This window comes from Nomascus leucogenys, chromosome 2 (assembly GCF_006542625.1).
Source record: "Nomascus leucogenys isolate Asia chromosome 2, Asia_NLE_v1, whole genome shotgun sequence".
Lineage (NCBI taxonomy): Eukaryota > Metazoa > Chordata > Mammalia > Primates > Hylobatidae > Nomascus > Nomascus leucogenys.
The window spans coordinates 39,286,283-39,304,099 of record NC_044382.1 but is presented as its reverse complement, the minus strand read 5'-3'; the positions used below and the strand labels follow the sequence as shown (position 1 = coordinate 39,304,099).

General features: G+C 46.5%; 1 protein-coding gene across 4 annotated transcripts in view; it reads right to left on the bottom strand.

The window, feature by feature from the left end:
* Positions 1-4,422: 4,422 nt before the first annotated feature.
* Positions 4,423-17,817, bottom strand: part of DNAJC18 (DnaJ heat shock protein family (Hsp40) member C18) — a 31,589-nt gene continuing 18,194 nt past the window's right edge. Inside the window, exons 7-9 of one of the 4 annotated variants that reach the window (XR_004033415.1) lie at positions 16,484-16,656; positions 10,452-10,660; positions 4,423-4,719 (exon numbers count right to left, since the gene is read on the bottom strand). Coding sequence is in view for 3 of the 4 variants with exons in the window: in XM_030828343.1 (XP_030684203.1) it covers positions 10,536-10,660; positions 16,484-16,656 (298 nt within the window). In the remaining variant the exon portion in view is untranslated. Of the gene's footprint in view, positions 4,720-8,042; positions 10,661-16,483; positions 16,657-17,817 lie in introns of those variants that run through there. The other 3 variants (XM_030828365.1, XM_030828356.1, XM_030828343.1) reach the window with 3 other exon arrangements.

Here is a 17,817-nt window from a genome sequence, read left to right as displayed (position 1 = left end):
TGGAAATGGCTGCCTCAACGGTGATCCCCGCCGCCGCCCACCAAGGAGAATGCGACGCCACAGAGCACCCCGGCAACGGGGGGCGGGGACTTCCTCTGTTAGCGGGGCGAGGGGCCGCCTCTTAAAGGAGCCGCCTGGAGCGGGGAAACTGCTGACAACCCTTAAGGCATTTAAGTTGATAGGAAATTGCGCTTTTATTACTTCTTCTGTTTCTCACTCAGTCCTGAGAAGCCGGCAGGGCCCGGCTTGTACTTTCCTTGCCTGCGAGCAGGCAACACTCAGAACACCAGCCCTCAGCCTTCACCCAGGGCCTGTTAAACTGCATGACCACGAAGCAAGAGCCAGCATAGGCAACTCCTGCATCTTTAGCTTCTCATGCCTCTTTCTCCAAATCTTTATCCTAATCTCCAAATTTCCTCCCTTGTATGAGATTCCAGCCTCCTGGAACACACTTAGGGGTCCTAAGCCTAAGCACGGAAGATAGAAGAAGATAAAAAACAAGAATGGCTTCACCTGAGATCAAAGTCTTCATACTCTGATACCAGGCTCTGGGCAGCTGCACTAGAGTCATGTGCCACCACCCGAGGAGGAGGGCCCTGAAGAGATTAGGAGGACTGAAGAGGGCTTGAAGGAGGAGAGTTTAGTAAAATGAAGTCAGGGAAGGATACGGTGATTACGCACACTCACCAAGTCTCTATTGAAGGCTTTTTTTTTTTCTTCTTGGAAACCCCAATAAGATTAGGTTTGGAGAACATCAGAGCGAATATATATTGTGTTCACTATTTCGTGGCACCGTTATGTTTATATTATTTCATGTGACCCTCATAGAACTCCTATTAGCCCCTTTTTACCTAGGCTGTATGAGAATGAGAATGAATAACCTGCCCAAGGTCACTCTAGTAAGTTGTGGAACTGAGTTCTGCTATGGGCAGTTTGGTTCCAGAGTCCGTGTTTTTGTTTGTTTTTTGAGATGTAGTCTCGCTCTGTCGCCCAGGCTGGAGTGCAGGGACGTGATCTCGGCTCACTGCAACCTTCGCCTTCCGGGTTCAAGCGATTCTTCTGCCTCAACCTCCCAAGTAGCTGGGATTACAGTGCCCGCCACCACGCCTGGCTAATTTTCATATTTCTAGTAGAGACGAGGTTTTGCCATGTTGGTCAGGCTGGTCTCGAACTCCTGACCTCAGGTGATCCGCCCGCCTCGGCCTCCCAAAGTGCTGGGATTACAGGCGTGAGCCACCTCGCTGGGCCTGGAGTTCATATTCTTAACCAGGATGCTGTGCTGCATTTGTGTTGCACGTCATGGGTGGAAGTTACGGAATTTGATACCCCCAAGTAGGAAATGACTATACTAACAAGGAGTTTGGAAAAAAAGTTACCAGTGACTATGAAAGGAGGCTGAAAGCTCAGGGTAAGTCATTCAAGCTGCTCCCCAAAACTCCCGAGGGCCTGACAAACCTGGCCATCCCTGTGGTTCTCTCAGCAGGAGCCCTTGTTTTGTTTCTTGCATTTATTTTCATGGACTTGGAGACAAGGCCATCTCTGTTGACCTCTTTTTTTTGTTGTTTTTTGAGACGGAGTCTTGCTCTGTTGCCCAGGCTGGAGTGCAGTGGAGCAATCTTGGCTCACTGCAAGCTCTGCCCCCCTGGGTTCACGCCCTTCTCCTGCTTCAGCCTCCCGAGCAGCTGGGACTACAGGCGCCCGCCACCACGCCTGGCTAATTTTTTGTATTTTTAGTAGAGATGGGGTTTCACCATGTTCTCTTTTTTTTTTTTTTTTTTTGAGATGGAGTCTTGCTCTGTCACCCAGGCTGGAGAGCAGTGGAGCAATCTTGGCTCATTGCAACCTCTGCCTCCCAGGTTCAAGTGATTTTCCCACCTCAGCCTCCCCAGTAGCTGGGATTACAGGCACCTGCTATCATACCCAGGTGATTTTTTTGTATTTTTGTAGAGATGGGGTTTCACCGTGTTGGCCAGGCTGGTCTCGAACTCCTGACCTCAGGTGATTGGCCAACCTCAGCCTCCCAAAGTGCTGTGATTATAGGCGATGAGCCACTGTGCCCGGCTGACCTCTGTTAAAGGGCCTAGAACAATACAGTTCAATAGAACTTCTAGTGATGAAAATGTTCTACAGCTGCACTATTCAATAGTCACTAGCCACATGTGGCTCTTCAGCACTTGAAACGTAGCTCATGTGACTGAGAAATTGCTTTAAATTTTTTTTTATTATTTTCTCAAGATCACCTTAATCACGGCTCTTTAAAATTTTTAAATTTTTAGTTTAAATGGCCATGTGTGGCTACTGGCTACTGTACTGGAAAGTGTGTGCCTAGAGGGCACTGTGTAGGTTGTGTGCCTCAGCACAGACCCTCTCAGAACTTGGTGTACCAAATGTGAATGTTCACCTGAATCACCCTGCACAAAGCTGCACATTCCTCTGGGGCAGTGATTCCTGAGCCTTCCCCACGAACTGCATTCCCTCCCTAGGGTCTTTCATGAGGCACTGCTTGATGTCCCTTGGTATCCAACATCCACCTTCACCAGCTGGAACAGGCTGCTCTCTGCGTATTTGGGGCAAAAACCTGGAGAGCAGTAGGCTCCGGCAGCCACCTGGGGGTGGAAGCTTATGAGCAAGAGAGAACCCTGGATCCAGGTCTGCACCTGCTTCCTGGCATGGACATGAGGGGTGGTCACCCTGGTTGGGCACTGCCACAGACTCCTCTATATGTTGAAAGGCACTTTGGGGTCCTGGTCAACCGGGACTCAGTGAGACTCAGGATGACATGACATCACAAACAGCTCTGTGATCCTGTCAGGGAAGGGTTGCCTTTCTGCACAGGCTTGTCATTTTGGCTGATGTTCTGGTTATCTATTGGTGCAAAATAAACCCCCCCCAATTTTTTTTAAGTCATTGAAAAAAATCATTTTGTTCATGAATCTGGAATTTGGCAAGGCTCAATGGTGAAAGCTTATCTCTGCTCCATGCAGTGTGAGCTGGGATGGTTCAATGGGGAGTTAGAAGTTCCACTTCCAACATGGCTCACTCAGGTGACTGGCAAGTTGGTGCTGTCAGCTGGGAGCTCTGCTAGGGCTGAGGACCAAAGGTCTTGGTTCCTCTCCATAGGCTGCCTGGACTTTCTGATAGCATGGAGATTGGGTTAAAGAGAAAGCATTCAAAGTGACAGAAAATGGAAGACGCAAGTTTCTTAAGGCCTGGGCCTGATAGCTGGCATAGTGTCATTTTTGCTGTATTCTATTGGTCAAGGAGTCAGAGTCCAGATTCCAGAGGAGGGCACACAGATTCCGCCCCCCCCTCACCCCACCACCTTTCAATGGGAGTAGTGTCAAAGAATTTGGGCTGCACTTCTAGAGAAAATCCTTATGATAGATGGCACACCACTCCCTTCAAGGTTCATTTCAGGTAAAACCAGTCAGGAACTTAGTCTAGTGGGAAGAGTCAGACAATAATCAAACAACCAGATAAATCTAAAGGGAAACTTAGCCAGGTGGGGCTAAGATTCTGTGCAAGGGAAAGCTTCTGTAAGGAAGTGATGTTTGAGCTGAAGCCTATTAAGGTAACTAGGAAGCACTTAGCAAAGAGGGTAGGGGCAGGTGAGTAGGTAGGGATACCAGAACGAGGAAACAGTATACACAAAGTCCCTGGGGCAAAAGGGGTTGGTAGAGTATAGTAACTAAAGGGTAGCATGGCATAAAAGAAAAAGATTATAGGGCAAGAGGGGCTTGGGCAGTGGGTAGAGACCAAGAACTTGGCAGAGCCTTGCTAAGCAAGGTAGGCCATGCTAAGGATTTTGGTGATTTTTATTTTAGGGACAAAAGAAAGCTACTGAAATATTTTAAGCAAGAGGATGACGTGATCCAATTTATGCTTGGAAAAGATCTCTTTGGCTGCAGTGAGGTATACAGATTGAAGTGGGGCTGTGTAAGTGCACAGAGACCACTTTAACTGAGAAGGCTACTGCGGTGAAAGTGGATGGTAGTTTGAGAGTCAGATAGTGTCAGAGATGAGAGTAGGTTTAGGATATTCTGGAGGTAAAATTGATGGAACTTAACAGAGAGAGGGGATATGGGGACAAGGAAAGGTGTTTTGGCTGTCTATTGCTAAAAACCACCATAAAGTGTAACGGCTTCAAACAGCAACTTTTTTTTTTTTTTAAAAGACAGAGTCTTACACCGTCGCCCAGGCTGGAGCACAGTGGTGCGATCCCAGCTCACTGCAACCTCCACCTCCCGGCCTCAAGCAATCCTCCCACCTTAACCTTCCTAGTAGCTGGAACTGTAGGTGTGCAGCTAATTTTTGTATTTTTCGGTAGAGACAGGGTTTCATCACGTTGCCCAGGCTGGTCTTGAACTCCTGGGCTCAAGCCATCTGCCTCAGCATCCTAAAGTGTTGGGATTACAGGCATGAGCCACTGCACCTGCAAAAAAATGGCTGCAATCATTTTATTATTTGCTCACAATTCTGCAGTCTGAGCAGGACTTGGTGGGGCAGTACATTTCTGCTCTGCCCATCATCTGGGGTAACACAAATGGCTCAACTTGAATTATATGTTTGGGTCCTCAGTTCTTGCTGTCAGCTTGGTTGCTGGGTTCCCTTCTGCATGGCTTCTCCTTTGGTTAGTGTAGTGGTCTCAGGTAGTTGAATTTACATGGTAGCTGGCTTCCCTCCAAGTACAAAAATGGAAGCTGCCAGTTTTGCCACATTCTGTTGGTTAAAGATCAAAGGCCAGCCCCGATTAGAAAAGGGACCACACAAAGGCATAAATATTAGGGGACGCCAAATTAAGTCTACCACACAAAGTTTCCTGGGTTTTTGACTTTTTAATTTTTTTTTTTTTTTTTTTTTGAGAGAGAGTCTTACCCTGTCGCCCAGGTTAGAGTGCAATGGCGCAATCTCGGCTCACTGCAACCTCCACCTCCCAGGTTCAAGCGATTCTTCTGCCTCAGCCTCCTGAGTAGCTGGAATTACACACACCCGCCATCATGCCTGGCTAATTCTTGTATTTTTAGTAGAGATGGGGGTTTCTCCATGTTGGTCAGGCTGGTCTCGAACTCCCGACCTCAGGTGATCAGCCCACCTCAGCCTCCCAAAGTGCCGGGATTACTGGTGTGAGCCACTGCGCCTGGCCAACTTTTAAATTTTATTGTTAGGGACAGGGTCTTGCTATTATCACTCAGGCTGGTCTCAAGCTCTTGGCCTCAAGTGATCCTCTCGCCTCATCCTCCAGAGGTAGCTGGGATACAGGTGTGCACAACCGTGCCTGGCTTGGGTTGCTGACTTTGGCACTTGGAAGGGTGGAAGTGCTAGTGACGGAAATGGGAGCACTGGAAGTCTTGCTTCCATGCTCCTTCGCTCAATAAAAATCCACTCATCTCTGTAGGAAGGGTGATTATATTTCACATTTCTCTTCCTTAGAGTTGCTTTCACTGACCCCTCAGACTGGGTTAAATCCCTTTGTTATACAGTCTGTGGTCCCCTTGGTCTCCCTTTAGCTATTCATTGCACTGGGGAGCGCTGTGGAAAGCCTGGCCTCCCCATTAGATGTGAGCTCCAGGAGTCTTGGTGCTGGGCCTCACCTGTTCCCTGACCCCCATTCCAAAAACCCAGCCCACCTGGCTCAGAGTAAGTTCTCAATCATTGCTGAATTGAATCTCATCTCACTTTCTTTTTCAAATGAAAGCTATCATGACCAGTTAGGATCATGTAAATATCATTTACTATATTTTTAAACCAAAACTTTCCTAAATATGGGCCACTAGGACCAAAGCCAGCAAGGAACTGGGATAACACCTGAATTTCTGATGCTAAGTGTAGTTTTGATCTGTATATTGGCTGTGAGGTACTGCAACTGCTGTTATCTGATAGAAAATGTGGAACTGATGCCAGCAATGCTATCTACTATTCTAAATGCAAATAATCCCACTGATGGGTGAGGGAAGACTGGAGCAGGTGTCAAAAGCTTCTTTAGTCAGAAGTGGCTCCAAGGGAGTGAGGCGATGTGCAGTGGCCAAGGATGCCATGGGCAAAGGTAAAAGAACCAAGGAAAAGTAGCCATTCTTTTAATATAAAATTGTTTAATGTTTTTCTTTGTTGCAATACACTCAATCCAGATGTAGTGGATGAGGTGGCCAGATTTTTTCAAGAGTCTTAGTCCACTAGCAGCTGATTCCATTTGTGTTATCCCTACTCTGGTCACAGAACATTCACATCTTTAATTCCAAATACTGAGCGTGATGTAAATGATGTAATCAGTATCTAACACGAGTATATACTTTCTTTTTTTTTTTTTTTTTTTTTTTTTTTTTTTGTATTTTTTTTTAGTAGAGACGGGGTTTCACCGTGGTCTCGATCTCCTGACCTCGTGATCCGCCTGCCTCGGCCTCCCAAAGTGCTGGGATTACAAGCGTGAGCCACCGCGCCCGGCCAAGTATATACTTTCTTGGTGGTCACTGCATGACATATCAACAGTGCAGCCTCAAACAAAAAGATGTTTTGTAACTTGGCCCTTTCCAAAAATAAATATATTAGGACACTAGCTTACACCTTAAATGAGGGCAGAATAAATATGAATGAAGTGCAAGCTCCTGTGAGGAGTAGTGCATGCAGATGATGCACTTGCTTGTGTGGTGTGGCCAGCTGTAACAGAAAGCCAATGGAACTGCACAGTGCCTCCTCACAAAGCCCGTCCTGGGTATGATGAGGAAAAAGAATGACACATAGCTTGGCCAGGCTGCTGGAACCCATGTTCCAGTGGCATCTGGAGTTCACTGTATTTTGTTTTTTCTTTTTTCTTTTCTTTTTTTTTTTTTTGAGACAGAGTCTCGCCCTGTCACCCAGGCTAGAGTGCAATGACGTGATCTCGGCTTACTGCAACCTCTGCCTCCCAGGCTCAAGCGGTTCTTCTGCCTCAGTCTCCCAAGGAGCTGGGATTACAGACACCTGCTACCATGCCCACCTAATTTTTGTGTTTTTAGTAGAGACGGGGTTTCACCATGTTGGCCAGGCTGGTCTCGAACTCCTGACCTCAAATGATCTGCCTGCCTCAGCCTTTCAAAGTGCTGGGATTACAGGCATGTGCCACTGTGCCCGGCCAGTTCACTGTATTTTCTAGCAATTTCCAACAGAAAGCACAGCAGTGGCATTTCCTTACTGGTCACCGCTCCCGTGCTGTGAGTCCTGGAGCTGATCAGGGAAGCTTACACATTTCCCGGCTTGCGCAGATGAACTCTAGGGTTGCTAATCTGGGGACATGGATTCCTTCAAGCTCTTTGTGATGAGAAGGATTTTCATCCTCCTTTCCTCACTGCCGATCATGCGGTAGAGACAGCACCTTCATTTGAATGAGAGCTTCAGTTTCTGCTTGAGCCTCAAGCCCTGTTTCTGAGCCCTGCTCCTATCACACACGTCTCCAATCTGCAGTAATGCTCAAAGAAACAGTCTAGAGCTGGGTGCCAAGCTCCAACAGCAAGAACAAGCCCTACCTAGTTATGTATGATCAGGAGATCTTCCAAAGGATGTAGGTGAGAGGAAAAAGCTTATTTTACCACCGTGCAGACAACCCATCTAAAATATAACCCAGGAAATTATAGCTTAACAATATTCTGGGCCGGGCGCGGTGGCTCACGCTTGTAATCCCAGCACTTTGGGAGGCCGAGGCGGGCGGATCACGAGGTCAGGAGATCGAGACCACAGTGAAACCCCGTCTCTACTAAAAATACAAAAAAAATTAGCCGGGCGTGGTGGCAGGCGCCTGTAGTCCCAGCTACTCGGAGAGGCTGAGGCAGGAGAATGGCGTGAACCCGGGAGGCGGAGCTTGCAGTGAGCCGAGATCGCGCCACTGCACTCCAGCCTGGGCGACAGAGTGAGACTCCGTCTCAAAAAAAAAACAAACAAACAAAAAAAAACAACAATATTCTGGATAGTATCAAATAGATAAATCTTTCAACTAAAAGCAAATACAGTTCCCTTGAGGAAAAACAGATGTGAATGTTGTGGTCTATTGGCAATAAATAAAACAGTATCATCAGTGCTATAAAAACAGACAATCAGCATGACATTTAATGGAGTTAGTTATTATTGCCTCCATTTAGTATCATCACAGATTACTCATCGCTGCCATCAAGTCCATAAAATGTGTGACTACCTGATTCCTGGGCATCTAGGACAGGGTCTTTTAACCTGTCAAGTCAGTCTCATTATGGCCAATTTTCTAGCAGAGGTTGGGGATGGGGAGAGGAGAGCTTTGATTTTTTTGTGTGTAGAAGAACTTTCCATAAGCCTGTTTGGCTCATGGACATATTTTACAATGTAACCTCCCTCAGTCACTCAGAGGGGATCAAGAAGGGCCCCCCAAAACCAGGAGGACAGATCTAGTTGGGTAGCAAAATCTGGCTATCTCTAGAAATGCTCCCTCTCCCTACAACTGAGCAGTTGTCCCCTACAAGCCACTAAAGCCCCCAGTCTTTACCTGTGAACCCATCTCCTGACTCTGTGGAATGCCTGCAGAGGCCTGGTAGGGAACAACTGTTCAGATGTTGATGAGCCATGCTAGGCACGTCTGTGTAAATCGTGGCCATGCATTGGGATGAAGAAACTTTACTTTGGAATCTGTTTAATGTAGACTCTCTCTTTTTTTTCTTTTTTTTGAGACGGAGTCTCACTCTGTTGCCCAGGATGGAGTGCAGTGGCGCGATCTCAGCTCACTGTAACCTCCGCCTCGCAAGTTGCAGTGATTCTTGTGCCTCAGCCTCCCGAGTAGCTGGGACTACAGGCATGTGCCACCACGCCTGGCTAATTTTTGTGTTATTAGTAGAGACGGGGTTTCACTGTGTTGGCCAGGCTGGTCTTGAACTCCTGACCTTAGGTGATCCACCTGCCACAGCCTCCCTAAGTGCTGGGATTACAGGTTTGAGCCACTGCGCCCGGCCGACTCTCTACCAGAAACTTTTCTTCCAATATGAAGGAAGCATGGAGTGTAGGCTACAGTCACTTAATGATCCTTCCAAGTTCAGAGTCATGATAATTCAAGCAGCTCAGCTCCACAGGAAGGCCCAGAACCACACAGCCCAGGCAGTGACTGAATTCTTCCTAGTCACCAGTGGGAGGGCTGCCTGCCTGTGAGGGACCTCTTATTTTGTGTACAGAATTTATGTTAGACAGGGTCCTGCTTCCTAAAGAGCAGCAGGGATGTTGTCCTGAATGGATGCAGGATTGCCACAGAAAGGATGAGGGGTCATGGGGTTGGGGAGGACAGAGGCATCCTCGGGAAAGTTTCTGCTTTGCCAGTCTGGCTAGAATCACCTGAGACATGAGGATGCTCTCCCACTTTCTACTTGACACTCAGCCTACCATCTTGCTGTGCCACTACCAGCTGTATGACCTGGGTCATCCTCTCTGGGCCAATGTTCTCATTCATAGAACCAGGGATAATACATCTACTTCCGAGTTGTGAAGAGGCTTAAGTAAAAAAATATGTGTGAGAGCCCCTGCTTTTATAGTAGGCACTCAATAAATGTTGAATGAATGAAAAAGCATCTCAAATCACGAGCTGTAGGATACTGGGTTAAACAAAGTGGCTGCTGGGGCCAACGCTAGACCCCCATATCCAAGGAGAGAGGATCTGTGTCCTCTACCTCTAGGCTTGAGCAAACAGCCTGGAGAGCTGGCAATGCCTCCTCCTGGGTCTGGCCATCTGCCTCTGTGGGATGTAGGAACTCAGCCCAAGTGCAATGACACTAATGATGATACTGAGGGGAAATGACCGAAGGGACATTCTCTGGGTTCTATGATGGAGTAGGGAGGCTTCGTGGAGAAGATGAGGCTCGGTCTTGCATTATACCTTCACCTCGGCCTCTGCCTCCAGATGCTGCTCAGTAGTTTTAATTTCTGGACTCTCTAAAAGAGAGAGGGTTAAGGAAATAAAGGAATCTCAAATCAGGCAGTTTGCTAATGCTACTAACTGAGCAGAGATTGGAATAATAGAAAACTGTTGACTACAATAGTTTAAATTTCTCCATATTCCCCTAGAAAATGGAAAGCTGGGCAGGAACATGTTCCAAAGGCTAAATCTTGGTGGAGATGATGACTCTAATGAAGGGAGAGGTATAATTCTTGGCAGACAGTGTAAATAACTAATATTAAGCTTTGGCTAAGCCTAGGAATGCCTGGTTCTTAAGACTTCACTGAAGAAGGGAAGAAGGAAGAAAACATGGATCTGCTCTGGGATGCCCTGAACTCCATTCACATAGGCAGGGTAGGCATGGAGCAGGGAGACGGACCAATGCCTTGCCGTTAATTTAACTTAGATGAACTACTCCTGGCCCCTGGAGCCACTCCCCAGGAATGATCCTGTGAAGACACATCTGGCTCTCGTGCCCATGTTCCTGCCACACTGCCCAACCAACGAAGTTAGCAAATAGTAAAGTGTTCATCATTACCTAATTTTGTATTATAAAATGGAATCAGGAACGTAAATAGGAACAAGTAGCAAAACCCCAGCCCTGTGTAGGACCATTATCCTCTCAGCCACCTCTGCGTAGGCCAATGAGTTTGGAAAGTTTCTCACAGTTTTCAAGTTTCAGCGACTCTGCTTTCTGTTTCAATCGTTCATCTCTGTATAATCCTGCCAAATTTGTCAGCTCTGACTCTGAAAGATAAAAGAGGTAACCAGTTCATCAAGAGCTGAACTCCTTTGTTTCATTTCAATGTTTCTGGAGTCAAAGCTCCTTTTACTTCATTTCAAGCTTTTTCTTACAATTAAATACAAGAAACATTTACTCATTTATTCACAAAACACGTCTTAGGCACTAGACCAGGTGTGGAGGATTAAAGGGCACCTGTGACCCTGCAGTCCAACAGTATCTGTGCTCTCTTAGAAAAGCACTGGACTTAGTTCTTACCAAGAAAACATTTGGCACCAGACTTAGGAAACCTGCGCATGTGCAGTGAGACCGCCCTATAGCCTCCTACAAACAAGATTCCAACAGCAGCTGGGAGAGAATGGAGTCCAGTGGCCTATTCCTGTCATCTGAAATAGACAGCTGCTTTATTCTTCTCCTGCATTGCTGCATCATAACTCACATGTGCGAAGGCACACAGAGCCTACTGCTGCCGGGTGTGCATCTACAGAAGGCCAGGGCACTACTGGCGCTCTTCATTCCCTCACCACACGTAGGGTCCCCAACTCAAAGGCCAAAGGCAGCTAGGCCTTTCTAAAAGTTGAATCATCTGGATCCGGTGACCTTTGTCTCCTTGACAAAATGAATTTCATTTTCTCTTTATGGTGGAGAAGGTCATTCTATTTTTAACCAGAATATAATCTCTGCTGTGTTTCCCGACTCAACGGTGGTTTGGCTGCCTCTATTTTTTATTCTTTTGTGAAGTTTCAGACATATTCAAGGAGGAATGCCTGAAAAGCACCTTTAGAGACGTATTGCATATTAACAGGATGGCATGCTTGGATGTGGTGTGTGGCTTCTGAAAGCCTCCAACAGCAGGCAGCTACTCAATGTTTAAAGGACCAGACTTGTAAAAATGCTATTTTAATTGTTTTGAAATATGCCTATCTATTCTTAATCGTCTTGCTGACAGATTTTGTTTTTCTTGGTGGAACGAAAGACACCTGTCTGATTAATCAGCAAACTGCCTGGAAACGGAATTATTATTTAGCCAGGGGGAACAATGGGCATTGCTTTCTGAATACGTTTCTATCAACACAAAACACTGTCTGGCATTTCTGCTCACAATGATGCTATTTACCCCCAAGTAAGGCCCAAAGTGCAGATTAAGTGCAGGATTCCAGAGTGAGGGGTGGATATGCATAAAAACCCTCCCTCTACAATGGAGGCTGCACAGCCTGGGCTCTAGCCCAGCAGTTGCTTGGCAAGCAGTGGGTCTCCCAGGCTCCAGAACAATGTGCCCTCCCTGCTCGGTGAGGGTGCCTGCAGCGCCTGCTAGCCAGGGCTTGCCTTGGCACAGTCACCCTTGCAGGTGATGGGGCGTCATGGAGGATCATGGGCCATATCCAAATGAAAGCTCTCTGCTCCTGCATCCTGCCCAGGGCTCGGCACTAACTCCAATCTCAGGCTACTTTGGCACGTGGGTAACCTCGCCCAGGAGGCCTCTGTGAAGTCAGTCTATGCCTTTAGTCCTCTGGAGTCACAGTTACACCAGTATTGAAACGGATTCTGTGGTTTTGCTTTTCTTTGAAATGATTTCCTTAGGTTTTTCATTTGCTCAGCTTTTCTAAATACCTCATTCCCTGAAATCTTGTTCCAGGAAACATTAAGGGCTAGTGACTCCTTATATTTTCTACATTGAAGGCCACTTCAACGAGCTGATGAAAGATAACTGCTTTTCTCAAAATATCACATTGCTTTTCATAAAGTTCACTGAAACCAGCTCAGAGACCCCTGCTCCAGAGCAATGACCTTGTTCAAGGTCAGTGTTTCAAGGAACCATGTCCCACATCTCCACTACCAAGCTTAGAGCAACTTCTCTCCAAACTGCCAGTGAATCCTTTCATCCTTCAATGAACAAAGGGCCAACTTGAAGAATATGCTACTTTTGACAAATTCTGTTAATATTCAATAAATTCTAAGTAATTTAAAAAAATTTTGGGGAGTGGCAGGTTCCAGAGAATACCTTTTCTTCTCAGCAGAAAGTTCCCCTTCCTCTGAATGCCACTGTAACAGATGGACAGAGCATTGAGCCTTAAAGATAAACTGACTCAGGCAAATTGCCAAGAGAAGCAAGACCCAGAACCTCTCCTAAGGCTCTCTGCAAAAGAGCCCAGATTGGTCTCGACAGCTGAAAGACCGCAACAGATCCCAACTGCCCTCATGATCCAGCCCCATGAGGTGGTGCTACATCCAGTCTACAGTGCAAAGCCAGGTAAAGCCAGGACTCCACCAGAAATTAGGCACTTTCTATGTGCCAGACACTGTGCTAAGAGTTACACCCATACCATCTTCCATAACCCACACAACCTCTCTGGGAGGAAGTGGAGTCTATCCCAGTTTCAAAGCCTAAGCTTCTATCCACTAGGTTATCCTGCTCAATGGTGTAGAAAGAAGTGCTCCTCTGTCAGTCCGGGCCAGGAGCTCAGCTCAGCTCAGCTAGGCCAAGAGGCAGTTCCTGCCTGCTACTTTCGTCCAGCCCAGCCTAGTGGTGTGGCCACTCGCCCTGGTATCAGGTTTACTATCTAGATGAAGCTGCGAAGAAGTAAACAGGACAATTAATGTTTATAGTAAGGGATTACTCATAAAAGTTTACCCAGATTGGCTGGGTGTGGTGGCTCATGCCTGTAATCCCAGCACTTTGGGAGGCCGAGGTGGGCAGATTACCTGAGGTCAGGAGTTCAAGACCAGCCTGACCAACATCCTTGAAACCCCCGTCTCTACTAAAAACTACAAAAATTAGCCAGGCATGGTGGCATGCATGGCATGCATAGTCCCAACTACTCAGGAGGCTGAGGCAGGAGAATCGCTTGAACCCAGGAGGTGGAGGTTGCAGTGAGCCAAGACTGCATGACTGCACTCCAGCCTGGGCAAGAGAGCGAGACTCTGTCAAAAAAAAAAAAAAAAAAAAAAAAAATTCACCCAGATCAAGCATTCTAAGGAAGAGCAGAGAAAATAAATGAACCAAACAAAGATTTAAAAAGTCAATGGCTAACCTTGCTAAAAACAGTTTGCATTTGGTATTTTGCCAAGAGTGAACTTTGTTCTCAAGTGGGTTTATTTTTACAACCTCCAAGTGCTAAATTTAACCTTGTTGGCTGCACTTGCTGCTGGATTCGGAGGGCAGATGCTGCTTGTTCTCAAATGGCACTTGGGTTGTGTGGAGGCTCTGCATAGCCGCTGTACTTAAATGCCAGAAATAGATTTTTAAGGGGTTTGTGCTGATAACTGCCATTTGGAACTTGTGGGTAAACGCATCATGCTTACTCGCTGGATTTTTTTTTTTTTTTTTTTTTTTTTAGATGGAGTCTCACTCTGTCACCCAGGCTGAAGTGCAGTGGCACGATCTCAGCAGACCGCAACCTCCGCCTCCCGGGTTCAAGAGATTCTCCAGCCTCAGCCTCCCAAGTAGCTTGAATTATAGGTGTGCACCACCACACCCAGCTAATTTTTGTATTTTTAGTAAAGACGGGGTTTCACCATGTTGGCCAGGCTGGTCTCGAACTCCTGACCTCAGGTGATCCACCCTCCTTGGCCTCCCAAAGTGCTGGGATTACAGGCATGAGCCACCACACCTGGCCACTCACTGGATTTTTATTTATACCTGGAGAGTGCCGAAGCTCTGAACTAGGCCTCATGGGGATGGAGACAAAAGCTTAGAAACCACCTCTGGTGCAATCCTTACCATGAGCTCTTTGCATAATTCCAGCATCTTACTGCCACAGAGGAAGATGTGGGGCAGGGGGGTGTTTGAAGAATGTGAAATGAAATGCAGATTTTCATCCAGTTCTTGCAGAAAGCAACGAAGTCAAAGCCCTCCCAGGACCCAGACAATGGGGATTTTCAGGACATACACTGGCTTTCACTTGATTTGGATCCAGGTATATACTGCCTTTTTATTGAGACAGGATCTCGCTCTGTGGCCCAGGCTGGAGTGCAGTGGAGTGATCACAGCTCACTGCAGCCTCGATCTCCCAGGCTTGACCTCCTGAGTAGCTGAAACCACAGGCATGTGCTGCCACACCTGGCTTATTTTTGTACTTTTTGTAGAGATGGGGTTCCCAGCAGCCTGGGAACTCCTGGACTCAAATGATCAGTCTCAAACTCCTGGACTCAAATGATCCTCCTGCCTTGGCCTCCCAAAGTGCTAGGACTATAGGCATGAGCTACCATGCCTGGCCTATATACTGCCTTTTAGTATGAGGCATTTATCCTGCTCTAGAATTCTTTCCTGATTTTTGATTCTTGTAAAATCTAGTTTAGCAATGGGGTAGAGTATTTCCTGAACCCTCAGTGTTTTTCAATAAATTGGAATTTCCTCTTCCTGTTTAATTTCCTCTTATATCCCAGAGTCATTGCTTACCAACTTCCTAATGCACCTTGAGAGAACAGTGGGACTTTGCCCTACGGAAATAGGGGGCAGAGACCAGGTCCCTAAGGGTGAGCTAGGACACTAACCCTGCTGTTGTTATTCACAATCCTCAGCATTTTCATTGTTTTCTACTCCTGAGAATCCTCTCTTCAAAAGACATTTGTTGAGCACCTGTTCTGAAGCAAGGACTGTGCCAGGAGCCTGGGACACAAAATTAGTAAGACCAAGTTCTTATTCCCAGAGAGCCCACAGTCTCGCAGGGGAGACTGACATATATCTCTGGAACTCTAACACTGTGTGATCGGTACTATGTTAGCAGGCTGAACAAAGTGCTTTAAGAACACAGAGGAAGGAGAGCTGAACTTGAGGGCGGGGTTGGGAGTGTGTGATGGTCAGTGAGGGCTTAGCAGCACTGTGACCGAAGAGCTAATTTTATCAGACTCCATTAGGTATTTAATGATACTCAGTAATAAGGCTTTAGAAATGAGTCAGAATTTGCTTTTTAAACATGAGCCAAAACTTCAGTTAAAAGGGTAGCTCCTGAAAATAAAAAAGAAAATAAAAATAATCAAAACCAAGTTTTAGAAGACACAGTCGCTAACGCGGTGTGTGTGTGTAGAATTCAAGTGGGACCAAAGGTGAAGCTGTTGGCTGAGACGGGGCTACCCCTGCTGCAGACACTCCTAGTAACACTTGCTGGAGCTGTAAGCCAGTGGCAGACGCTGTCATCCCCACTGTCTCCAGAGAGGGAAACAGGGGGGGAAGGCCTGCCACACCCAAAGGGGCAGACCCAGGGGGTCACTTTTGTTCTGTGTGGCCACAACTGGCTGGAGGTGAGGGTAGGGGACACCTCATTCCATACCAGAAACCTCTAAACCTTTGTTCTGTTTCAAAAAGTTAGGCTGGCTCGATCAGATTTCCCTCTAGGGAGTGTGGAATTGGGAAACTGTGGGCCAAATCAGCGAGCACCAAGAACTTACGGAGGTGTGTGCTGCAGAAAGGGGCACTGACTGGTGAGGCTGGGGAATTGGAGAGAGTGATAAGCAGGGTGGCAACTACTGTAAACCATGGCAAACAAGGTTATGAAAAAAGGAAGCTGGAAGAAAGAAAGGAAGGCAGCTGGTGGGGAGAGGAGAGGGGGCAGATGGGCAGAGAGAGGTAGAGACTCAAAGAGAGACAGACATACAGACAGGTGACTAGCGCCGCCTAAATTTCCAAGATTTCCAAGTCCTGGCCACATGTATCCTGTCAATAAATTTCCCCTACTTTTTTGTAGTATCCTGAATGGCCTTTGTCCTCTAACTCTGTTCACATAAACATGCGTAGCCTCAAACAAGAAGAGAGGAAGGATCAGGAGGCTGGGGGTGCCTCCTGTTGGGAACCACAGCCACCAGCTAATGCCCCTTTTACAGCATCTTACTTTGTTGTTTCTCCTTCCAACAACTAGTCTGGATATAATCAATGTAATCCTTCTCTATTGTTTTCTCCAGGTCATGCAGAGAAGCTCCTCTGTAGGCCTTGTCAAAGTTTTTATCCACAAAGTAAGGCACCTGCAGGTTCTGAGTTTCTCTAGAAATGGTGTAGCCCAAGGTCCTGAAACAAGGAGAGAGAGGCTCATGTGAGCTCATAATATTTGGCAATATTACTCTTAGCACTGCCCTCACAGATATCATCATTATCATCTGCTCATAGAGCAGAGGCAGATATCATTTTCTAATATACCCAACACTTGTTATTTCCCTAGCAAAATTGTAAGTATAACATCATCATAATTGTATTATGTAAGCAAGTTCATACTATGAATTCAGCTTCAGCATAAATAGTTTATTCTCTTAAAGGACTCACCTCTCTTATACTGCTCTCTGTGCTAAAAGTAGAATGCTGAATGCTTAAAACAAACAATTTTTATGTTGTGTAGGATCTAGTATGGTACCTGACAGAGTAGGCTACTATAAATGCTGGTTGAATGAACTGAGTATGTTATATAGCAAATTATTTACAAAAAAACAGATAGCTCACACCAACCTAGAAGCAATATTTTGGACATGATAAAAAGTACTTCGCACATAGCTGCTAACTGAGAACTGCAAGAAACTCAGACAAAAGATTTCAATGATGCTTCAGAGCTAACTCTCTGTGGGTCCAAGACATCCAAAGGTATCTGGTGCTCAGCAACATTAACAAGAGTACTGAGCTGACTAATTCTAACTGTAAGGAAACGTAGAAGGGACCTCAAACTCAAGTTAAACAATGTGACAGAAATGGTTTTCTTCAAACTGGACAAATTCTACATTGAAGGGGCTATATTTTATTTGGCCTTTTTCCGGCCCTCTCCTTTGATCCTCTCTAATTAGAGTAAGAGCTGAGGCCATGACTGCTCTACCCTCATTCTAAGGGGTTAGGGGAGCTTACAGAGCAGGTCCATGCTTACCCCGCTGGCCTCACAAGAAAGAAAGCTGAAGTGCCATATGGAAAAACATGAGAAGCTGGGAAACAGAGGGAATCGGGCCAGTGTGGACTGATGGCAAAAACCTCCCTATGAAGGCTAGGCGCAGTGGCTCATGACTGTAATCCCAGCACTTTGGGAGGCCAAGACAGGTGGAGGTCAGGCGTTCGAGACCAGCCCCGCCAACATGGTGAAACCCAGTCTCTACTAAAAAATACAAAAATTGGGCACATGCTTATAATCCCAGCTACTCAGGAGGCTGAGGCATGAGAATCGCTTGAACCTGGGAGAAGGAGATTACAGTGAGC